The sequence below is a fragment of the Podarcis muralis genome, chromosome 1, assembly GCF_964188315.1.
Source record: "Podarcis muralis chromosome 1, rPodMur119.hap1.1, whole genome shotgun sequence".
NCBI classification, from domain to species: domain Eukaryota; kingdom Metazoa; phylum Chordata; class Lepidosauria; order Squamata; family Lacertidae; genus Podarcis; species Podarcis muralis.
The window spans coordinates 48707798-48733244 of record NC_135655.1 but is presented as its reverse complement, the minus strand read 5'-3'; the positions used below and the strand labels follow the sequence as shown (position 1 = coordinate 48733244).

The 25447-nt window shown below is 39.4% G+C and overlaps 1 protein-coding gene and 2 long non-coding RNA genes across 33 annotated transcripts in view; 2 read left to right on the top strand and 1 right to left on the bottom strand.

The window, feature by feature from the left end:
- The window catches only part of LOC114595582 (uncharacterized), a 73145-nt gene that overhangs the window by 4543 nt on the left and 43155 nt on the right, over positions 1 to 25447 (bottom strand). The gene's annotated exons all lie outside the window — the stretch shown is intronic.
- Positions 1 to 25447, top strand: part of GPHN (gephyrin) — a 233067-nt gene that overhangs the window by 200158 nt on the left and 7462 nt on the right. For 16 of the 30 annotated variants that reach the window (XM_077928093.1, XM_028725755.2, XM_077928122.1 and 13 more), the window contains 3 exons: positions 20706 to 20738; positions 23871 to 23958; positions 25088 to 25161. In XM_077928093.1, coding sequence (XP_077784219.1) covers positions 20706 to 20738; positions 23871 to 23958; positions 25088 to 25161 — 195 coding nt within the window. The remainder of the gene's footprint in view (positions 1 to 20705; positions 20739 to 23870; positions 23959 to 25087; positions 25162 to 25447) is intronic. The other 14 variants (XM_028725763.2, XM_028725892.2, XM_028725857.2 and 11 more) reach the window with 1 other exon arrangement.
- Positions 4 to 11454, top strand: LOC144327737 (uncharacterized). The gene is made up of 2 exons (XR_013392814.1): positions 4 to 2031; positions 8989 to 11454. It is a non-coding gene; the product is annotated as an uncharacterized LOC144327737 (long non-coding RNA).

The following is a 25447-nucleotide window of genomic DNA, read 5'->3' as shown; positions in this document are numbered from 1 at the left end:
GTACTGCATGTTTATAACTCTGACTTATTTTCCATACGGTGGTTATTTTAAAATATCTGACAATGTCGTATTTTGTCCTTGGAAGCAGAATTGATTTCCTGTAGAGAGAAATACATTCTTCTCTGACTAGGGAGTTCAACAACTTGGAGCTTTAGCTTTTTGTGGGTTCAGACTTTTTTCTTACCACTATGGGTTTTCCAAACTAATTTCTTTTTAAGCAAGAGCAGAAAGTTCTTTCCATTGATTAAAAAAACACTACATTGCCACCCACCTCTCCCAGATGGTGAACGGGAATGTGCTTGACTTGATTGAACTGGGATGCTAAGTTAGGTTCAAGCCTGTAAGGGATGGAAGGTTCAGGAGATGGGCGGGTTACCTGTAAGGTGGGTGGGGGCATGCAGGCACAGGCACATCTAAGAGCCAAGGATGGGGTGGATTGGGACTATATAGATTCACTGGCACATATGAGAGAGATGCAAAAATTTGTGGAGGGATATGCAGATGATCATGAGTAAAGTAGAGAGAATGTCGTTGTGTGATAGATTCACATAGAAATGTACTGAGAGATGGGGAAAAAGAAGAAGACTGATAGATATACCAGCTAGGACATGGGGAGACCAGCAGGGTTCAAATCTTCAATGAAGTCAGATGGGTGACCTGACCTATCCCACAGGGTTGTTGTGAGGATAAAATGAGAAGGGGGAGAACCATGAATGCCACCTTGAGCTCCTTGGATGAAAGGTGAGATATATGTGTGGTGAATAAATAAATACAATTAATGAGACAGGGAGAAAGAAAAGATGAAGGAAAGAAAGAAAGAATAAGGCCAAAAAGTTGAAGTCCTAAGGTTGTTAGAGAATGGCCATAGCCAGAAGCATACCTAGGGATTGGCAAAACTGCCCTCCACCAGATGCACAGGCTGGGGGGGGGGGGACACCCCATAAATCTGTGTCAAGTTTTCTGTGTAAGGTGATGAGTTTAGACAAGAGCTGGGAGCTGAGTGGCAGGAGAAATGGCAAGGCGATATGATGGTAGACCAATGAAGAATATGATGCAGTGTGTGTGTTGATGCAGTGCTGCTGTCACGGCAAGATCAAACGCGAAATGTTTTTAAGATGTATTTGTTTGTCGTTCCATTTATATCCCACCTTCTCCTAGGATCTCAAGGTGGAGTATGTAGTTCTCCTCCCCCCCATTTATGCTCAAATTCTGTGAAATAGGTTAGTCCAAGAACAGTGACTAGCCCAAGGTCAGTAAGCTTCATGGCTGAGAGAGAATTTGAACCTTGGTCTCCCACACTATAACCACTACGCTAAGCCTATTCTAGGTAGAAAACAGGAAATGTAAACAGAAGTAAATTTTCATCAAGTTACAATCAGACCAATCATTTATATACAGTCATGGGGAAAAGAAAGTGCACCCTCTTTGAATTCTGTGGTTTTACATATCAGGACATAATAGCAATCATTCGTTCCTTAGCAGGTCTTAAAATTAGGTAAATGCAACCTCAGATGAACAACAACACATGACATACTACACCGTGTTATGCTTTGTTGTTGTTGTTGTTTAGTTGTTTAGTCGTGTCCGACTCTTCTTGACCCCATGGACCAGAGCACGCCAGGCACTCCTGTCTTCCACTGCCTCCCGCAGTTTGGTCAAACTCATGCTGGTAGCTTCGAGAACACTGTCCAACCATCTCGTCCTCTGTCGTCCCCTTCTCCTTGTGCCCTCCATCTTTCCCAACATCAGGGTCTTTTCTAGGGAGTCTTCTCTTCTCATGAGGTGGCCAAAGTATTGGAGCCTCAGCTTCAGGATCTGTCCTTCCAGTGAGCACTCAGGGCTGATTTCCTTAAGAATGGATAGGTTTGATCTTCTTGCAATCCATGGGACTCTCAAGAGTCTCCTCCAGCACCATAATTCAAAAGCATCAATTCTTCGGTGATCAGCCTTCTTTATGGTCCAGCTCTCACTTCCATACATCACTACTGGGAAAACCATAGCTTTTACTATACGGACCTTTGTTGGCAAGGTGTTGTCTCTGCTTTTTTTTTTTTTTTTTTTAAATTTTTTTATTAAGTTTCATTTAATGCATACACATAACACAGGTAAGTGAAATAGAAAAGGAAAAGGAAAAAAGAAAGATTAAAAGAGATAAAAAGGTAAGGAAAAAAAAAAAAAACAAGATAACATACAAATTGACTTCCATCCCTCTTGACTCTGGATTCCTAATTTTTCCAAGATTCTATCTTTACAGCTGTTTTTTGTTTAATAACTTGAAACATCGATAGTTTTATAATAAACCAACTATATTTGATACGTTTTCATACTTTCCTTCTATATATGTCATAAATTTAGCCCAATCATCCCTTAACTTTGTATTCTTTTGGTTTCTGATTTTCTGCGTCATATTTGCCAATTCAAAGAAGTCATATAGCTTATTTTGCCATTCCATCATCGTTGGCGTGCTCGTGCTTTTCCATTTTTGAGCAATTAGCAGTCTGGCCGCTGCTGTTGAGTACTGGAACAAAATTACATCTTCTTTCTTAATCTCTTCTCCTATGATGCCTAATAGAAAGGCCTCTGGTCTTTTTAAAAATGTGTATTTTAATATTTTTTTAGCTCATTATATATGGTATCCCAGAATTTTTTAATATCATCGCAGGCCCACCACATATGCATGAAATTACCCTCCTTTACTTTACACCTCCAGCAGACCCCGTTGCCAATCTTGTATATCCTATTCAGTTTTTCTGGTGTTAGATACCATCTGTGAATCATCTTTTCTATGTTTTCCCTGATTGCGGCACACGCCGTAAATTTTATTCCCTTCTCCCACAGTTTTGACCACTGCTCATAGGCTATGCTATGTCCTAGATCTATCGCCCATTTAACCATGACTTCTTTGATCTCCTCGTCTTTTGTGTCCCACTCCAATAAAATATTGTACATTTTAGATAGTAATTTAGAGTTACCTTCAATTATTTCAATCTGAAATTTCGATTTTTTTTCATTCATTCCAATTTTTTTATCTTCCGCCCATATGGCATTGATTTGATAGTACTGTAGCCAAACTGTCAGTTTTCCCTCCAGCTCCTCATATGGTCTTAATTTCCACGTGTCCTCCGATCTTACCAGTAAGTCCTCATATGTTAAATTCTTTGCTCCCGTATTTGTGTTTTTAGTTGTTATAATATTAAAAGGGGACAGCCACCAAGGGGTTCGCCGTTCCAGTAATTTTTTATTCCTATTCCAGGCTTCATACAAGGGGCCTCTAATAATATGATTCGAAAATCCCCTATGCACTTTCCCTTTATTCTGCCATAGATAGGCATGCCAGCCGTATCTATTGTCCGCCCCTTCCAGGTCCAGTAGGTCGCTATTTTCTAGAGTGATCCACTCTTTCACCCAGCATAAACATGCGGCTTCATGGTATAACTTTAAGTTTGGAACAGCGAGGCCCCCTCTTTCTTTTCGGTCTGTAAGAATTTTAAATCTGATCCTTGGTCTTTTCCCCTGCCAGATGAATCTGGAGAGAGTCCGTTGCCAATCTTTAAACAATTTAGTCCCCCTAATTATTGGAATATTTTGAAAAAGGAACAACATCTTAGGAAGTACGACCATCTTTATCGCCTCCATCCTGCCCAGCCATGATAAATTGACTCTATTCCAAACATCTAAATCTCTTTTGATCTCTTTCCAAACTGCCGAGTAGTTGTCATCAATTAAGTTTATGTTTTTTGATGTAAGCCAGATTCCTAAATATTTTATTTTTTTTGCGATTTTTATTCCGAATTTCCTTTCTAGTTCTTCTTTTTCATCACTTTTCAAATTTTTTGTCAGCATTTTTGTCTTCAGTTTGTTTAATTTAAAACCGGATAGCTTGCCGTATTCCTCCATGATCTCTAATGCTTTGCCAATACTTTCTCGGGGTTCTTCCAGGGATAATATCAGGTCATCTGCGTAGGCCTTTAGTTTAAATTCCTTCAAACCTATTCTAATCCCTCGTATCTCAGACACGGTTCTAATTTTATTCGCCAATATTTCCAAGACCACAATAAATAGAAGCGGGGAGAGAGGGCAACCCTGTCTTGTTCCCTTTTCTATCTTAAATTGGTTTGTTAAGTTATTATTTATTACCAATTTGGCCGATTGGGTTGAATATATAGCTTCTATTCCTTTCAGAAAGTCGCCCTCTATCCCCGCCTTCTCCAAACATTTTATCATAAACATCCATGATACGTTATCGAACGCTTTTTCGGCGTCCACAAACATCAGTACTGCCGGTACATTGTTATTAATCTCCAAGTATTCAATTAAATTTATGACATGTCTAACATTGTCCTTCAGAAACCTGTTCGGTAAAAAACCGGCCTGATCCTTGTGGATTAAATCCGTTAGATGTTTTTTCAACCTGTTTGCCATTATGTCCGCAAATATTTTATAGTCATTATTTAATAGAGATATTGGCCTATAATTTTTGATATTTAATTTGTCGGTGTCCGATTTTGGAATTAAAGTTATGAAAGCCTCCCGCCATGACTCCGGTATTTTTCCATCCTTTAAAATATCATTCATAACCTCACAGAGGACTGGCGCAAGTTGGTTTCCTAGGACTTTGTAGTATTTTGCTGATAAGCCATCCGGACCTGGAGTCTTCCCCGATTTCATTCTTTTAATTGCATTCTGGATTTCATCTATATTTATGGGTTTGTTTAGCTGTATTTTCTCTTCGGCCGTTAAAGTCCTCCCTTCACAGTTCTCTAAGTATTCTTCTATTAGGGTTGTGTCCTCCTCTCCTTTTTTATATAGCCCTTCATAGAACTCCAGAAAATTTTTTTGTATCTTTTTTGGATCTTCTACTATTTCTTCTTCTACTTTTATTTTATTTATCACGCTTTGCTTTTGTCTTTTCCTCAGTTGCCACGCTAATAATTTTCCAATTCTGTTAGCTGATTCAAAATATCTTTGTCTCATTAACCTGATTTTCCATTCAATTTCTTGGCTCACTAGCATCGAATATTGTGTCTGTAGTAATTTAATTGCTTGTATGCTTTGTGTGTCTTTTGGGTTCTCTGTCAGTTTTTTCTCTAATTGCCTTATATGATTGAGGATCTCTTCTTTCTTTTGTTGCCTTAATTTCTTTTTGTAACTGTTCTGCTGAATGAAGAAGCCCCTCAGCACCGCCTTACTGGCGTCCCAGGTTATTTCTGAGCTCACTCCTGTGTTAAGATTCAGTTCAAAGTAATCTTTTAAAGTGGCTTTTGCTTTTCCGATGACTTCCTCGTCCTCTAGAAGTTGTTCATTTAATCTCCATCTAAAGCCTCCTTTTAATTCACTTTTTAATTCCAATGTTATTGAATTGTGGTCTGAGAGAGTTCTCGGGTGAATTTCACATTTCGTAGCTCTTAGGGAGAGTTCTCTCGACGTCCAAATTTGGTCTATTCTGCCCCAGCTCTTATGCACTTCTGAGAAGAAGGTAAACTGCTTTTCTATTGGATGTTTGTATCTCCAAATGTCTATTAAGTCCATGTTTTCTTCCAAGTCCTGGAAAGACTTTGGCAGCTTCCCTTGGTTCTTTTTCCCCTTTTCTGTTTGTCTATCAATTTCTGGGATTGGCACCGCATTAAAATCTCCCAGCAGTATCGTCCTGTTGTTTTCTAGTTCTATTAAAACTTGTTCTAATTTTTTGAAAAACTCTGGCTTGTTCGAATTTGGGGCGTATATGTTTACCACATTAATTTTTTCCCCCTGGAAGCTGATTTGTACCCCCAGTATCCTTCCTTCTTCATCCTTATAAATCAGTTTAGGTTCCCATTTTTCTTTAACATATGTTACTACTCCTTTTTTTTTCTCTACCGTGGAGCTTATAAATTCCATTCCTAGCTTTCTATTTATTAATACACGATTGTGCTTTTTGGCCACATGAGTCTCTTGTATACAGATTATGTCCAATTTTTTCTTTTTCAAAACATTTACAACTTTATTCCTTTTCGCTTTGTCATTTACGCCGTTTACATTCCATGTTAAAATTTTTAGATTCATTCTTGTTTACTTAACTTATAAAACAGTAGTTTGCGGATTTAAGTTTCAGTTAGTTTAGATTCGAGTGGTTTTACTTTCTGTTTCTTCACCCTCCTCTCCCTCCGCTCCCTCCCCCCCCTCTCCTCCCGAGTCCCCCCCCAAACCCGCGCCGTCTCCCCCGCCCCCACCCCCGCCCCCATGTACCTCTCCCGTCCCACCAAGTTCTCTCTCATATCTTCGTAGAAACTTCCTGATTTCCTGACTTTCAGCAATTTTAAATCTTTTTTCTTTATAAAAAAAGGAGATCCCTTCTGGGAACTCCCATCTATGTTGAATGCCATTCTTCCTTAGGATATTTACTAACTGTTTGTAACCCTCTCTCTTGCGAAGGAGTCTGATTGGAATTTCTTTGAAAATGATGATTGGTCTTCCATCTATCACCAGTTTCTTCTGGTAACTTTCTCTTAAAATCTTATTTTTCAGCTCCGTCGATTTGAAGATTACCAGGCAGTCTCCTGAAATCTTTCTTACTCTGTTTTGTTTGGGTTTTACTTTTATTCTGAAGGCATTTTCTATTTCTTGTGTGACTTCTTCCTCCTTCAAATTTAGCCATCTAGCCAGTTCTCTTATCATTTTCCCTTTGACATCTTCGTTGACCTCCTCTCCTACCCCTCGGAATTTTAAATTTAGTTGTTTTTGTTTCATTTCCATCATTGCCAAATTGTCCAGAATTTGTTCCTGGCTCTTGCCTAATTCCTCAAAGTTCTCTTTTATTTTCTCAGCTTCCTTTCTCTGATCTCTTATCTCTTTTTGTGTTTTTTTATTTGAGTCTTCTAGGGATTTGGTTCGAGTCGTTAAATCTTTTATCTTATTTGATAGTTCTCCCACCGCCCCTTCTATTTTCCTATCTATTGATTTCTGCATCTCTCCTAACTTTTCCTCCATGTGAATCTCATTCTGCTTAAATTCTTCTTTTATTTTCAGCCAGAGTATATCTAAGTCTTTGATTTCTTCATGGCGTGACGTTTTCCTTTCTGCTGGAGTACCCACTGCCTTCTTCCCTTCCTTTCCTGCCATCCTCCCCTTTCTATATTTACAAAACAAAATACGTTTTTAAGACTCTCCCTTAGGGGGCGTACAATCTTATAGGAGCCACTTAAATTATTCAGTCAGTCCCACCCACCACCGCCCCTTTGGCATTTGTAACAGTACTTTGAAAGGAACGATGTAAGGGTGGGAAGGCAAAAAGGGAGGGGTACACGAGGGAAATTTAATGCGAGGGGGTAGGGTCCCAAAATAAGTGTCAGGGAGGAAACAAAGATGTTCGAAGACCAGATTCTATTGTGTTGCTCCTCTTCTAAAAACTTCAGCCACTTGTCTGGCCTAATCCGCTTTTATATATCAGAGGGCTTTGTCAGGAAGAAGGAGTCTGTTGTCATCCTGCTGGAGTCAGAAGTAGTGATTGGGAAAAAGGGCTGGTGGAGCGCGGAAAGGGGGGAAAGCGGGGAGGGGGGGGAAAGCGGAAAAAAGAGGGGGGAGGGCAAGGGACGTCACAGGGAGAGGGGGAAAGCAAGGAGGGGGGAAAAAGGGAAAACGCGGGAACAACAAGCTCACTAAAGGTGGAATAGTAGCTCTGTCTCTTTATATTCCGGGGTTACGCCGCAGAGAAAGTATAAAAAGGTCGTTTCTGCGCACAGTTTCTCGACTTTCTTTCTCTGCCTTCTTTCTCTTTGGGACGCGATTCTATGTTCTTCCAGCAGGGGACTAAAGGATCCCTCACTTGTGGATTAACAATGTCCCCACAAAATCCTCGCGCTGCTGCCGTTCTTATCGCACAAAGTCCCCCGGATCTCCAATATTCCAATTATAGCCCTCCGAGCTTCTCCAAATTATATAAAGTATGTCCGATCCTACAGTTATAAGGAGGGCGCCCCGTCTCGCTGTAGCAGGCGAAGTAAAGAAGTAAAGGAAAAGGAAAATGGATGCAGATACTAGCTGACTGCGGGGACGCAATCTTCTGTAGATATTCTCTCCCGTTGCTAGTCACTAGCGGGAGGCGGCAGATTCCAACGGCTGAAAAGGGGAGGGGGTTCGTGGGACTTTAGTTATTTCGAACCCAGCCGTGCCGGGGGGAGGTGGGGTGCTTCCCTTCTAGTTTTCTTTCTTCTCTCCCCTCCAATCTCCCAATCTGGTTTAAACCTCCGTTCCGTCTCTTCCAAGCCCCTCCTGTTCTTTTCGCAACTGCCCAAATGAAACAAAGTCTCTGAAACTTACTCTTTGTCCCGGTTTTATCTGTCGGTTATCCACTGCCTTGCAGTAACATTAACAAGGACTTCACTTCTCTCTCACTACAGCCGGTAAGTAACTAAGTCTCTTTGTTACAAACTTACGATTTAGTGCCCAGCGCCATCTTAAATCCAGAAATCAGGTCGGGCTCTTTAAACAATATCCATTTGCATCCAACGTTCCTCGGACCTTTTCATTCAAAATTTTGTTTCTTCCGTTGTCATACGGTGTTAAGGACGTCAGATTTTTAGGGTTACAGAGATTTGTCGCTCAACTTCGGTGGGAGCTTGAGGCATAACTGCATGGGGTTCGCAGGCCTTGCCGATGCGCGTCTCTCGATCCGCTGCCTCCGGGTCTTCCTCCCCAAAAACGGAGAGAAAAAAACCTCCAGAGGCTTGCGGATCACTCCAACGCCGCTGGTTGCGCTTCTCTCAAGGGGGCCCCCCTTGAGATTAAATTGGGGTCGCAGTGCCTATGCGTAGCCCCTCAAAGACCCCATGAAGTTCGGAGAGGTTTCTCCGCGCTCCCTTCCCGGTGGCGATCCAAACCGGAAGTCTGTTGTCTCTGCTTTTTAAGATGCTGTCTAGGGTGTCATGCTTTATTTAACAAAAATAAAGCCAAAATAAATCAAGTGTGAAAAACTAAGTACAGTCGTACCTTTGTTGACAAACGCCAACAAAGGTTGTCTCTGCTTTTTAAGATGCTGTCTAGGGTGTCATGCTTTATTTAACAAAAATAAAGCCAAAATAAATCAAGTGTGAAAAACTAAGTACAGTCGTACCTTTGTTGACAAACGCCTTGTGACTCAAACGTTTTGGCTCCCAAACGCTGGAAACCTAGAAGTGAGTGTTTCAGTTTGTGAACGTTATTTTGAATCCAAATGTCCGTTTTAGCTGTCCGCATTGTATCTGGGGCCAGTCAGCCAATCAGAAGCCACGCTTTGGTTTGCGAACGTTTTGGAAGTTGAATGGACTTCTGGAACAGATTCTGTTCGTCAACCAAGGTACGACTGTACACCCTTACTGCTTCCATAGGAATTAAGAGGCTAAGTAGCAGGCAGGGGTTGCTAATAAAATGTCCTTGCTTAATTGATCATCAGCAAGTGTGGCCATCTCTATAAAAGCTGACGTTTTAGCAGTTTGCTGGTCTGGCGCATTCAGATGTGTTTTAACACAACGCCAAGGAAATGACAACACAATGCTCTTAGAGAAGCTGCCCATGAAATTTGGAAGAGTTCTAAGGTCATCTCCAGCCAATTTTAAGTCCATCATTCTACAGTGATAAAGATTATTCAAAAGTGGAAAACATTCAAGACAGTTGCCAATTTTCTCAGGAGTTCAATGTTCATAGAAATTGGGGGGGGGGGACATCTCAGGGTGAGTGGGCCAAAATTTCTCCACAACGATGTGGGAGACGTATAAAGTCCTACATAAAACAATTACTTCAAGTTATTGCTGCTAAAGGGAGTTCAACAAGCTATTGAATCATAAGGTGTACTTAGTTTTTCACACATGGCGTTTCCATTTTGGCTTTATTTCTGTTAAATAAATCATGACATGGTGTAGTATGTCATGTGTTGTTGTTCATCTGAGGTTGCATTTACCTAATTTTAAGACCTGCTAAGGAACAAAATGATTGTTATTATGTCTTCATATGTAAAACCACAGAATTCAAAGAGGGTGCACTTTCTTTTTCCCACGACTGTATTTACATCATTAATTTTGTTGTTGCATTTTAAAAAATTACTTGTATTTCATTTGTTTTGAAGTAAGCTTTCATTACAGAAAAGACCTGCATTGCAGCATGTTTAGTTGAAAAAGTACATGCCATTTTCAACATTACTTCTCAGGGAGCATCTGAAAATCTAGATGGATTTCTGAATACTTATTATAGATTTGTGTCTCCTGAACATAATCTGTCATTATTTATACCTTTGTTTATTGCTTGTTTACATTTGAAAGTGTGTTCTCATCTGAGCTCTTAAACACAATAGTTTCCACAGCTTGAGTTTTTCCTGATTATTTGGTCTGCTTTCAGTCAATAATGACTAATGAAAGAACAATCTGTCTAGACATGTCACTGAATATAAAATATGACATTCCAACATATTTCTTAATACTGAAATTTAAAGAAACCCTGTCTATTAGTTATGGCAGGTGATGACTCATCAGATATTTTTTCACATGATAGTTAACTATACTTATTATTCAGTCTCCATAATGACCCACTTAGACATTAAGCTTTCAACTGTGGAAATATTTTTTTGGGGAAACTATTGTTATTTGTTTGTTTGTTTGTTATATTTCAAGTGTTTCAAGAAAACTTCTGGTTTGGGGAATGACATCCTGGGACTATTCATAATATGGTTTTAAATCACTTTATTGGCTGACTTTCAGAAAGGTAGATAGGAATTAAACATGTGTCTCTCTTGGATACATGATGACCGTTGTCATCAGTGAGATAAACAGAATGTTCTGACAAATCTATATTTGTATTTGTAATAGGATTATCATTGCCCAAGATTAAACAGTTTAAACAATTAGTATCAAACTAAAGGTGTCACCAATACAAGCACTACAAAATTATCTCTTATTTTTAGATATGCTGAATAAGTGCTAAGTATTATACCCATAAGCCTTAAGTCTATAAGCCTACAATCCTAAAAAAAGGCTTGGGAGTAAATAGCATTGAACATGGTGACATCTTTTGAAACTTCCTCAGGGGGGCAGGCCTTAAGCAGCTCTTGGAATGTTAACAGTTTATAACCAATAAAACATTATTATTATTATTATTATTATTATTATTATTATTATTATTATCCCAGCCTATCACTATAAATCTCTCTTATATGTTTGGTGAATAAGTTGGCACACATATAGTTGAATACATTTATCATAGACAAGATTCTTTATAAATCACTCTTATTTTTTTAAAGAAGATCAGCAATTGTTTCTAAGGCTGTGATCTTAAGCACACTTCTTGAGTAAGCATCATTTGGGTTGGGCCACGAGTCCACAATTGTAGAATCCCTTATCTTCAAAATCAGATTCTCCCATATCAATCACATCTTAGTATATTTATACCATTAAAATTATTAACTCCATTTTGAATATTTTGTTATTGAAAATAAAATCTATTAAAAATAAATCTCTGTATTAAGACGGTGGCCCAGTTTCCATGTCTATCATGCTTAATAGTTGTTATGAAATGTACAGTTTGCACACTAGCCTGAAATTCTCACATGCAAGGAATCTTTTGACATTGAGACAAGCAGCTATTGCATTAACCTAATCTGTTAGGTGCTGGTTATAAATCAAAAAAGGATAGTTTTAGCAGTAAAATACATAAAAGTCTTGTATTCTCCTTTAGTCTATTCTTTTTAATCATGAATATATGTCAGTCTCTAGACATTTGGAAATTCGAAATACAATATTCAATAAGTTATCTGCATGAAATACAAGCCGCCACTGTTTCCGGCTGTTTAGTGACTTCTGAGAGCATGACTAATGTACACAGGACACTAATTTTGTCTTTTTGCTACACTTGACCTCTTTATATGGTGTAGCGTAATTACATCCAAAGCATTAAATTATTTTGGAGGATGGTTAACATGAAGCACTTCATTTGTATCTGAAACAAGTGCTGGAAGCAAACAGTTGAAAGTGCTTATTTCAGAATGTGAAAGCAGAAAATAATTTCAACTTTTATTATTTATTTTGATTTTATCAATAAGAGTGCTTCTGTATTGTTAAGGAACATATCAGGCATGTTAATTGTCTGTGCCACTGAAAGTAAACAGTTCCATCAAGAGCCACAAGCTAGAGATTCAACTAGCAGGCAGTCAAATGCCTCCCTAGCTTTCTCCATTAGTATATGCCTTTCTCAGGCTCACTGAATCACTTAAAATATGATTGAGAGTTGTTCCCCCCAACAAACACAGATGTCTTTCCTTATTAACCACAAACACCTTATCCAGGCAACCACAGGCCCCATGGAACCCTTGGCTGCAAAAGCTTCCTTCCCCTCATCTCTTGCTGCAAAATATCACGGCCTGATATCAGTATAAGGGCAGCAATCTTGGCTGCATCAGGATCACTAGGAAGTAGAGGCTTTAATGTCCTCACTGCCACAAGGAATCCCAGTGCAGTTTTGCATCTCCCAGTTTGGCTCATCTGATAGGCTTTCTCACTCTCCTACATTACTTCCTCTCCTGAACCATAATCTCACCAGTTGCTTTCTGTTCCACGAACACTGGCTGGAGAGGGTGGAGGAATGACTTGTAGGGATCAAGAATCCAAGGGATCTTGGAGCTTGAGAGGGGAAAGGAGTAAGGAAGTTGGTAAAAAGCTTTGGGCTTGCACATTTCCTCCCCACAAGCTCTCAGGTTTCCTCACATGGACTCTGGTTTGCAGTTGTCTACTATGCCTCCCCCACCCTTCCCTAGATAAAGCAATGAAGGCAAGGAGGTCACATTTAGAATTTTCTTTTTATTGAAACTCTGAGAAAATGTAGTATTAAACTTTTATTATTAATTCCAATAGCTGGAGCAGCCCTGAATGCTTCTCTGTCTATTTTAAGGGGAAGAGCCATGACTCAAAGCAGTGCTGTGGCTCAATGATAGAGTGTTTGCTTTACATGTGGAAGATCTCAGGTTTAACCCGCAGAAAGCTCCAAGCAGGCCTGGGAGAGACCTGTCACTCAGTGTAGACAAAGTTAAGCTTTTGCAAGCTGTGAAATTGCTGAAGTGGCAGAAGCTGTTTAGAGACAGAACTCCTAATAATTTTTAAAAGTGAAGCAGGAAAAGCTTCAACATTCAGAATGCCACTTACAAGAAGAGAAAAGAGAGAGGCAGAAGGAGGGGAAGAGGTGGGATAAAGAAGGAGAACTTCAGGGTTCTTGCTTACTGTGGATATTCTTAAGCAGATGATGACAGAGCTAACAAAGTTTATTAACAGAAAAATAGAGGTTTTAGAGGAAAAAACATTAAAAATTGACAAGATTAAAAGGAGTAAATGAAATGAGGAATGAAACTAAACAAGCAATGGTTGAAATGGGAAACGGGATCAAAAATGACATAGTGGATCTAAATGACAGAGAAATGAAACTATGGTAGGGCTGAGAGATGAAGCTATGGCAAAGGTAGAAGGAACATCTGATGAAATGGAAGAACCTACTATACAAGTGTATGGAGAAATGAAGCAACCAAATGATAAAGCTGAGATTTTGGAAAACAAAAATGAAGTTATATGGATAAGATAAGGTTGAAAAAAACGTAAATATGACAGGAAGTAGAAATTGGATACAGAACATAGTCCGGACCAATGGATATGGAATACTGCATCAATGTATGTTCACAGTGGAGAGACTCCTATGCCCTCAGAATGGGAAAGAGTTACCATTATTTAATATGGAGGCATGGTTGCTGCAATTGTTGAAGGCCAAGGTGATACTGTTAATTAGAGAAAAACTATTGCTGACATTTATCAATATTAATTGGGAACCAGTTTTGGACATTTTGCATGAAAAGGAAGATGAACGCGTGATATTTGGGTTTGAAGCTTGGAAAAATACTAGATCATGGAAAATGGAATAGTTAGATATTGTGTGGAGTGAAAGTTTTGAATAATTCTTTTTATGTAACTGACAGAAGGAAAATCAGAAGCCCTTTTCTTTTCTCTTTTCTCTATTCTTCTTTCATTCTTTCTTCCCCCCATTTAACTTGTTGTATCAAAAAAGTTTTAATTAAAAAAAATTATGCATAAAAAATAACTCAGTATAAGGCAGCTTCCTATGTTTTTGTGATAAGAGCATCACTTCCCATTCCTTGTAAGAGGGTGGGGGTGTTTTAGCACACAGCCCAGATTACCCCTAAGGCAATAGAGCCCTCCAAGGAAAATGGTTGCCCACCATACGGAGCATAGAATTCTAACTTTCATCTCCCATAATACTCGTTAAATCATTTTCTTTAATTTTCCACTGCTACATAGCCTATAGATATAGATATAGATATAGATATAGATATAGATATAGATATAGATATAGATATAGATATAGATATATAGAGTCTTTATTTAATACCTTTCTATATTGGCTTTATTCTAAAACACTCAAAGTAGTATGCCATTAAAAATAATAGCTTACACTGTAAGACACATAACAAAAGAAAAAGGAAAGGAATAGGCAAATACACAAACGCAGGCACCAATTCTTAAGTCCCCTTCCCATTTTTAGATGATGATTGGAAGTATTTTCTAAAAGTTATTCCCTGTGAAACTGGGGGCCGGGGGGGGGGCAGGGAATGGCCTCTTCTGATGCAGCCTGGTAGATTGGCTGTGGATGGAGACAATGTTGGGAGCTGAGGAGTCAAATGTTGCCAATGGATGGGACTTCAGTTAGCTTTTTCCTCTTATTAAGCCATTTGATGATAGTTATGTAAATGATCACACAAATGACATGTTAGTTGTTTTAGCCCTTTGGTGAGTATGAAACAATGGTGAGCATGGGCAACCCATCCCATTTCACCACCTGAAGAAAACAGGAAGTTGCTGCCTCCGGCTCCACTCCTGTGCTGAAGCTGGAGTTCTGCTGCTACCACCACTTCTCCTCATTTTTCTGGTGCTGGGGGTGAGGGTGGGAGCTCCAGCACTACCCATGATGCCTCCTGCCGCCCCCCCCCCATTGCCAGAGAGGTGAAGAAAGGCAGCTGCAGCAGCGAGAGCTCACTGCTTCTCCAGTGGCAGTGGCAACCAGTAGGCACAGCAGTGGGGTATGCCATCTCAGGATCATGACACCTGATGCAATCGCCTTGGTGTGTCTAACGGTAACTCCAGCTCTGACAGTGAAATGCTTAATATTCATTACGCGCTCCGAAAGACTTGAAGAAAAGGATGAAGATAGAAATGTGGGAGAGGTGATATTTGAACATCTGCCCCATTTGCTCTGAATTTTTCTCCTTCTGTAGAATTGCTTGGAGTCTTTGTTTCCGTTCCTTCATCTTAGACTGAACTGATAGTAGCAACTGAGTTCTGATAAGCAAGTTAATTTTTCTAGATTTAGACACTGACCTTGGTTTGGTATTGTAGACTCCTAACATGTTCTCTGTAGGCCTCATGTGCACTATTACCATAGTGTAAAATGGCTAATTAAGGGGATCTCTTGCTCCAGGTTTGAGGTAAAATCTTCAAAGTGAAATTGGTTGATGTATTAAATTGTAAGAATCATTGCATTTTCAAATATTAATATAACAAATATGGGAAAAGTGACTTGCAGTAATTGAGAGATTCAGCTGGGTAAAAAGATTAGTGGAGAAGAGAACACTGTACGAGTGATCCATGGAGTACATTATGATCTATAGAGAATCGAGTTGGAACAGGACTGTGATAATTCAGTCCCCAGTGCTAAATCCTGTCATGCCATATTGCTTAATTTTGACTTCATATTAACTGTATATTTCAGAGTGATGATATAATGAGAAGGCTAACAGAGATGGTTGCCAGTTTTAATGAACAAGTGACAGAAAAAAATTCATAAGGGATCAATAAAGCATAGTCTAGCAAAGAGAGGTATTAAATTGAAGGTCAAGTAAAACTCTAGTGGAAATTCAGTTAAAACAATCTCCTTAAATGCTCATTGGCTTATTGGATGAGGACTTTTGAGGTGTTTCATTTTAATTAGTACCTTTAAGATTGTAAACTTGTGCCTGGGCTACCTGACTGCTGGTAGAGAGTCAGGGTTGAAATGACATCGCTATATATGGAGAGAGAGAGAGAGAGAGAGAGAGAGAGAGAGAGAGAGAGAGATTTCTATATCACCCTTCAAAAAATGATCACAGGGCAGTTTGCAAAAAAAAAAAAAAGCAAAATACATAATGAACAAAACATTAAAGTCATTATCCTAAATTATATAAATAACATAGTTAGCAACAGCATAAAAATGACTTAGCCCATGTCTCTAAAAGTCTGACAAAAAATGTTGACTATCTCCCATGCTGGCATACTGGACTCAGGTGGGATTAGCTCAAGGCAGTTGCCTCACCAGAACCTTCATAGGTGGTATTCCCAGAAGCTGCTTCAGTTTTAAGTTCCTGGCTGGGGCAAGACTCACTTCCATAGAGAGATTGTTTCAGAGACATGGAGCCACCCCTAAAAAGGTATTTCCATGCCCCCTCCACTATATGTCTCATTTAATGCTGGGATCACCAGGAGACCCCCTCCTACTGATCTTAACGTGCAGGCAGATTGCTATGGGAGAAGGAATTCACTCAGATATTTGGGTCACAGGCCATTCACAGCTTTAAATGTCAACATAAACAGCTTGTATTGGATACGGATACTGGATATTGACAACCAATGTACTGTAGATGTTTGAGGACAGAAGCTATATGCTAATGGTTCACTGCTTCCACCAGCACCCTAGCTACTGTATTCTACTGTAGTTGCAACTTCCAGATTGTCTTCAAGGGCAATCCTACATAAAGTGCACTGCAGTAATCCATCCTAGAGGTTACTAGAGTATGGATAACTATAGCCACACTATACCTTTCCAAAGAAAGCCGTACTAGATTCTTTCAGACTGAAAGAACCTTGTGAACCTTTCTGAAAGTAGCACTCCTTTCCTACCTATGGATTTGCTCCACACAGAAAAACAGTATGTCATGGAGAAAGCTAGGTGAAAACCTTTTTGCCTCATATTTAATTTTCTACAGAATGGAAATAATTTGTTATAGAGGAGCAGGCAATCATGTGAGCCCCCACCTATAGTCAAAAGTTATCCAGTCCAGAAACAGATTTTACCATTTTAAATGCAATTGGCCCTAATAAAATAATGTATGCAATCAAGATGTTCTGAACTGCTGATGAAGTTTTCCAAGCAGATTCTACCAAGTATTGAGCATTAATTTTTGGATTATTTTAATATCACTTATATAATCAGTTAGTAATCAATCTGTTCATTAAGTGATTTCCATCCCGTTAGTTTTAAAGTGGTGAAAAACAAGAGTGTCACTTCCAGAAGGACTCGTAAGACTTTTCCAATCTGAAATAATCTAATATTTCTGTGATGATGTCATTGTATCAGTTTGTTTTAAATATATATATACTGCTGGCTTTGTTATGCTACAAATTAGTTACAAAATTGATCTGCCATCTGCTGCATAGTAATTTTGTCTACAGATTAAGGGTAGAACAATGGAGGAATTAGATGTTTGCACTAAATTGCGCTTTGCGCATGCACAAAAGCTCCAAATCGCAACCCACGCGTGCACACTGCGGGTTGCGAACAATGCAGGTTGTGAATGTGCCTCCCGCACGGAACACGTTCGTAACCCGAGCGTCCGCTGTACTTTGCTTCCTTATCTCAATATGATGAAAGCAATGATTTCTAATTATCCAGAAAAAGCTTGGTTTTTGTGCTTAATTGGCAACATGCAGAGTTCCATAAAACACACATATTCCTTATAGAGCATTTATTATTGTCAACAGTATCTTAAATAACAAAATATAGAGCCTGATGTGTAAATCATTATCATTCTGCTCTTATTATCTATCGCAAGAATTGTATTCTGTTGAATAATCACTGATGTTGCTCTGTGGAAATTGACAGTTTAAGGTGGCGTAGGGGAGAGTTAACATTCTGTAGAATGACAACAAACGTGTAGTAGGTTTATCTGCACCAAATTATTTGATTCCAGGATAGTCATCATAACACTTTCTCCTCAAGATAGCTGCATGTGGATAATACAAAATGATCCTAGACATAGGGTTGAGTCAAAGAGGAACCTGTTTTTGCCTTCCCTTCCACCTGTTTTGGAATTTAGAAGAAGAGAGCCTCTACCCTTCCACTGCTAGCTAACAGAGGAAGACAGAACTAGCTAGAAGGCTTCCACAAGTACTGTAGAAGAAGAAGAAGAGTTTGGATTTGATATCCCGCTTTATCACTACTCTAAGGAGTCTCAAAGCGGCTAACAGTCTCCTTTCCCCTCCTCCCCCACAACAAACACTCTGTGAGGTGAGTGAGGCTGAGAGACTTCAGAGAAGTGTGACTAGCCCAAGGTCACCCAGCAGCTGCATGTGGAGGAGCAGGGACGCGAACCCGGTTCACCAGGTTACGAGTCCACCGCTCTTAACCACTACGCCACACTGTAGCTCACCCCCTTGCTTTTTTCTGTACTCTCAGAAAGCAGCTGTGCCTCACCTGGCAGCAACTGCTCTTCAATCTTTGGCAAATGCTGTTTCCAGAGTGAGGTATTGCTAGTGCTACCCAGGACAAGAAAGGGTCAGTATGTGGCAGCCCCTCGATTTCTCCAGGAGGTCAGGGAAACACAAAGGTTTCAGTCTAGAAAACTGCTTCAGCCAGCGCCTGGCCTGGCCTGGCTAATTTTCCATCTGGAGAAGGCAAAGTGGGGTACACGTTTCCTTATAAGGGAAGTAATGTGTGAATATCTCTTAAGTTTTACTGTTCTTCAGATAGGAAACATTTGAGCGTAAATATGTTCTTTTATGAACTGCACTGGCAGGAATCATCTGTCAAGTCCTCTATGGGAACTTTTTTAAGACAATCCGAAAAACATCTTCCTCAAGTTAGCAGGTAATAAAATGTGTGATACTGTACAAGATTTCTTCACATATTGTATTTTCAAGGGAATTTCTCCAGAGGAACAGTTGTCTTATCTCCCAATGTGGAAGGCATGAGCAACCCTTGCCCATGAGGGAGGGAGATAAAGTTTAAATTGAGGCTTGCAATCTTAAAAGCACCATTAATTGCACTGAGGAAAATTTCAGTGATATGTTTGATTACCCTGGATTTTCCTTGGATGTTTGTAGTAGTTTTCACTCCACTGACAGGCAAAAACCTTTTAATTTAAAGAGACTTAGCCTGTTAGGCTTAAGTTGTTGTCTTTTAATTTGTATTTCTAATTTAATTATGGTTGGTATCCAACATTAGTCATACTCCGAGTAAAGTGTTGAAATGAATGGACAGGACTAACTTAGGCCCATTAATTTCATTAATTTTACTTTGCATAAAACTTAATTGGATGCATCCCTGTTTTTAACTAGTTGCTGTTATCTAACTTCATTGTCATTTTGTTTACTCGTTTGTGGATTAGTGTGGGGGATTTTAATTATGGATTTTACAATTAGCTCTCTTTGGCATTTTTAATGGAAAGATTGATTATAAAGATTGTGAATAAGCATAACGATCCACAGGAATATTTTGTTTACCTATTGATACAATACATAGACCTATCTCATTATTTTTCCATGTTCCTGTTGGTGTTCCCAATATAGAGATTGGTGTTCCCAATATGAGATGACTCGCAATTCTTAGCATTCCATATTGGCAGTGACAGTGCAAAAGGAAAGTTAGTGGGAGCTTTTACTACGCTGTGTGAAAGAGTGTATTTTCTAGCAAGAACTTCATGAAGGACAGAAAATCACTGGATGAGGCACCATAGGCTAAAAACTCATTGGGAAAATACATTACATTGGAGCAAAGTTTAAAGCCTTAAATCTGCAGTTGGCTATGCTGTGTTGTGTTCTGGTCTGTAACCATCTTTTTTACAACAAGCCTGATAAGCACAGTCAGATTAAAATTTATAAAATACTTTAAAGGTGTGCATTGCATACCTGTCTTGTTTGTTTTTACAGTCATGTGAGACAGGTATATCCTGATCATAGCATGGCAATTGCAAATGCTATGCTGACTTATCAGATGCTCTTGTCCATTTTCCATCAATCCAAATCCATCTTTTTGGTTGTGGTATGATAGATGAAGCAAGAGACAAAATTAATACCTGCTGGGTGCATATGAGCTTGCTAATTTGTCCTGTCTGCTAATGTGAGTAAAACATAACTCTTGTTTGCTTTGTATTAGCTGTATTATAAACCAAAGACTACCAAAAGTTGCATTAGCATTTGGTGTAAAATATATAGACACATGTGGCATATACATTTTAATGTGAAATTGCCAGAATATTTGGGAAAGAGTAGAAAAGTACATATTAGAAATTAACTCTCACAAAGATTATCTGAACCCTATATTAAGTGGGTTATAATATAAGCATCAAATCCTTTTTTTAAAATTAACTTTGTTTCTTCACATATGGCAGCATATTTTTTATCAGATCATTATTCTTTACAAAAGGTTTTCACCAGTTAGCAACGTGTAGATTTTGAGGTGCTTCCAATTATTTTGACTCTCTATAAACCAGTTACTAGCAGGTATGTAGTCAGAAACTTTGTGGCGAGGGGAGCTAAGGATACAGCAAGAGAATTGATGCAGAACAGCCAGAACCTAGGTACACATTGCCATATATGTTTACAAGTATCTAATTGTATTAAATATTTTAAAAAACAGTTTCAAATCTTTCAAAGTTTAAAAATATACCTTGTGCTTTTCAGTACCTTTGAACTCATTGGCCAGAACTCTGGAAGGTAGGAGCAGCTAGAATAGTTCCTGCATGCTTTTCCTTATATCTCTGCAAGGGGCTAGACTAAAAACAAAAAACCCACAACCTTGAATATATATGTAAAGGGGTCTGGAATTTCCCTAGTGAGGTCAGCTTCCCACATACTCCCTTACAGCTAGGTGCCTGGTTCCTGGGTTCCAGCACACACCATTATGACCAAGTAAGGAAACTTAGAATTGAGCCTATATAGATAAGGGTGTAGGGTCATGTAATTCATCATGGTTCTCACTGAGTTATTTGGACAAGAAAATGGTCAGTAATTTGGGAGAGAGCTAAAGAGGAAGGAATCTGCCCCTGGGGTTGTGGGTGTCAACATACAGGTTTAGTCCCCAAGTCACTGATATCCCTGCATATACTGTTTTCCTTTCATCCATGGCTGCCATTCATTCCAGTGGGGAAAACTAAATCACTGCAATGTGTGACAACTTTGCAGTGAGAACACAGCTTGTCCACCATCACTGATACAGGGATGACCCAGCAGGGACGCTTTGGGTGGGAGAAAAATACATCTCTAGGTACAGAACATACAGATTTCTTCCCCATGCTCCTTCTGTGTATTGGCCTTCTCTTAAGACAAATCCTGGCTTGCTACTTTACATATAAACAGGGAGTTCTCGTTGAGCTTTCCGTAGTGATATGCATGTTTATTTTTTGTATGATACAGATTACAAGAATGACGTATTTCATTACATTTTCTAAACTAAACTCAGTGTACCTGAAGTTACCGATTCAGTCATGCTAGTAGTGGCCAATCGGGCAGCGGAGGCAGAGCACCACTGCTCTCCCAGCTTCCTAGCACAGTGTGTTGCTGGTGCTTACTGGAGTGGCAAGGCCTGGGGAACTCAGTACAGCGCAGCATGGTGGAGCCAATCTGCTGCTTTTGCCATTATGCACCCAGACTACGCAGAGCTTCCTCCACCTTGCACTCCCCTTCTAGTAAGCACCAGCAACATGCTGTGTTTGGAAGCCAGGAGAGCAGCAGCACCCCCCATCCACTGCTGCACCTGACACTACTGCACACAGGTTTAATTAAAAATTTAAAATCTCTTGCAATTTTCTCTGAACGTGACTTCTCTAAAGACCTTTCTACTTAATATTAGATCTCCCAATGGACGTTATATTCTATCTTTAACTCCCCTCGTGACATTAGTAGATTTTATTCACTTTGATATATCCAACTATATTATTTGCATTGTTGTGAGAAGGGCAATTGCATCTATAGAAGATGCTTAGAAATTCTCATACTGTTATTCCTCAGGACATATTCTCCAAAGAGACGTCTCATTCTGTTGGGTGACCCTTCTTTTCTGGAAGACTTTAGTTATAACTTCAATTTCTTCCTCATTTCTTACCACCACTCCAGATCCCTGTGTCATACTTTGAGCACAAGTAACTTGTATCCAGGTGAGAAGGAGAGATACTGGAGATGCACAAAGACCTCCCTTTCCACAGAATGGTCTTATACATTGCCAAGGAAGAAAACAGGGCTCCTATGTGCATAAGTGTAGCCAGGGGGTGCAGTTGCCCCCCATCAAGTTAATAAAAATACTTAACTAACTGACCAATTACACTGCATAATGTCTGCCCACCCCCCAATAAATCCTGACTATGCCCATGCCTATGTGGAAGCTGTGCTCACAGTGGGAGTGGATCATTCCCATATTCTTAACATATGCTTATAGGTTTGAACTTTGGAAGTAAATCTATGCAGGTCTGTTCCTACACAAGAAGGAAACCGTTGTGGGAAAGTGATGGCAGATAATTCTTTCAATGATGAAGTATGAAATGATATGCACTCTAGATCTTATTTAACAGTTGAGATGTTTGGAGAAACTGCTGCAATTGTCACAACAGTGACTATCATTCATGTTTACATATACACATGTTCATTATGTAGTCTTAACTGTTCATTCATAAGTTACTCTTTATACATTTTCATTGTTTTTTGGTGTTTCTATGATGGTTAGATAATTCTTTCAAAACATATAACTAACGTTCATAGTTTCTTTTATCTGGAATATTACATAACAGACGATGATACAAATGTGTTCAAAGTTCATAACGTATAAGTTTACAGAGACCAAGACAGTTTCAAGATACCATTTATCAGTGCTAGCTCTAAGATACGGGGCCATCTTGGCCATATGCCTTCTGGGGGTGGGGTGGGGAGGTCCCTGAACAGGGCTGCAGGCACCTCACTACATCAGTTTGCTTGCATTCTGTCTCTGGGCCCAAACCACATTGCCACCCAGAAGCAGAGAGCTAGGTGACAGGAGAATGCTGCCCTATGTCCTCTAATTGCCGCACACATGCTAGGAGAACAGATGATCAGGTAGTAACCAGGTTGAAGGAACCAATTTAGGAAGTCTGCAGTTCAGACACACACACACACCTCTGGTGTGGTGAACTTCATAGATGCCCAACTATGCTCCAATCATATGTGACAAGGACCTCCTGAACAGCTAACCCTATCCAGCTGCAGCTGGGGGCTGCACTGGAGTAGGAATGAGAGCTCACAAACAGCAGCACAGTTTGAATCAGGGACAGATTTTGTTAATCACTGTTAGTTTCCAACAGCATTAACTGAGCTGAGACCATTTATAGTTTTGACATTCATCATGAGTGGTAGAGAATAAAATTTTAAAAATTGGAAAATATGGGGTTTTCATTACCTCTCTGAAAGGTATAAAGTAAATTATTATGATTCTTTCCCTCCTTCCTTTTCTGGCTGCTGCTTAATGTTATCCTGTAGTAGCCCATCCATCTGAATTGTTGTAATGCACGTGACTGACTACATTAATATTGCTATATTCAGAATTAGTCTGGACTAGCTTAACTGCATACCAAGATTGCTTGTGCATTCAGTTAACATTTCCGGTACACGAACAAAATACTGTGCCTACTATTACTGTTTCTTGATAGTTTTACTCTTGGAGAATATGTTCTGCCTGCTTATAAAGATGTATTTACATTTGGTTGCGTTTTTTGGTTGTTGTTTTTGCAGAGATGTATGTATCTCCCCCCCCCCCCCCCTTTTAAAGTACTTGGAATGTACAAATTAATGGTCATTAACCTGCTTGCTTTTGTTCTCCTTCAGTCCAGATGATTTACTTAATGCCTTGAATGAGGGTATCAGTCGTGCTGATGTAATCATCACATCTGGAGGTGTGTCCATGGGTGAAAAGGTATGTGCAAAAACTATGTTGAGGCCAGGAAGTTAAGCCAGAGATGAAGCAATAGGAAGAAAAACATATTCAGAAATGACAAGTGCTAATGATAACAGAGGAAATCTGAGTATGGTCTGGATCTCCTATTGTTGGGGGGGAGGCCACTTGAAAGGTTTCCAAATTAAGAAAGAAAAACCTTTAATTTTTTTCCTGTACTCTACTGTACCGAACAGGGTTTCCAGGGTTAAAGGATTTGTTGTTTCTTTTCTTGTGTAAGCCACCCTGGAAATATCTATTGGTCATTGAAGAGCAGGTGTAAAATTCAGAAATAAATGTTTAAAAGAAAGGGTAACCATAGTTTACTGCTGCTAGGCTTTTAGATATTCTGTGTCACTGAGAACCAAAGATATATTGTCTTCTTCTTGTTTAACAGGACAAAGAGCAACAGGGTTATGTGACCCATTGCTAAGCTATTATCACTTCCTACCCCAAACAATTAGATACTGGTAGAATGTTTTTGTGGTCTAAATAGAACTGAAGAAGTGGTGAGATGAGCTTGTGAAGCTGTGCCACCTTTTCAATAATTGTTTGGAAAAACCTTTAAATATAGGATAACTCTGGAATGCCTCAGTTTTAATAATGCTACATAAGTAACCCACGTAATTTGAGGATCCCTTTGCATCTCAGTACACCAGGCAAAGGATCATTCTGGTCAGAACTAGCCCACACATGGAAAGAATTGACATATTAGTTGTTCTTCCTCTGTTCTGTGGGTGGCAATTAATGTCCATTCTTAATTGGTCTAGTGATTTATCTAGTTAATTTTGATAGTAAACTTCACTCTGACATGCTGATTAATTTTGAAACCCCCCAAGCGTCAACATCCAACTTCTTAGAATGACAAGTGGGGTTCAGTAATAAAAGATCTATGATTGCCATTTTATTATATTTTATGTGTTTTGATGTATTTGTAATTTTTTTGTTGGCTACCTTGAGTGCCGTTTGATAGAAAGGCAGGATTCAAATTTACTTAATAAATAAAACTTCTAGGACTGTACAAGGTGTCATCCTACATATCTTAATTAATACTTTTGAATAATTAGGTGTTATAAATACCTTGAAAACTTTGTTTTTATTTTTAAAACAGGACTATCTTAAACAGGTGCTGGACATTGATCTTCACGCTCAGATTCACTTTGGCAGGGTTTTTATGAAACCAGGGTGAGTAATATTTCCCAGTTAGATATGGTCTTGGATATACTACCAGATAGGCAAAATAGTCCGATCTGGTAGGAGTTTCCTATAATGCCAGCAGACACAGGTTTGGGGCTTTAGGAACATTTTACAACTATGTTGTGTCAGAGGAGAGATCTAAAGGGGGGGGGGGGGAGAGAAATGGGCCTGTAGGATGAAACCTCCCTCGGCCTGAAAAGTGAGATGAGTGCCGCACCCCATAGTTGCTTTTGACTGGACTTAACCATCCAGGGGTCCTTCACCTTTATCTACC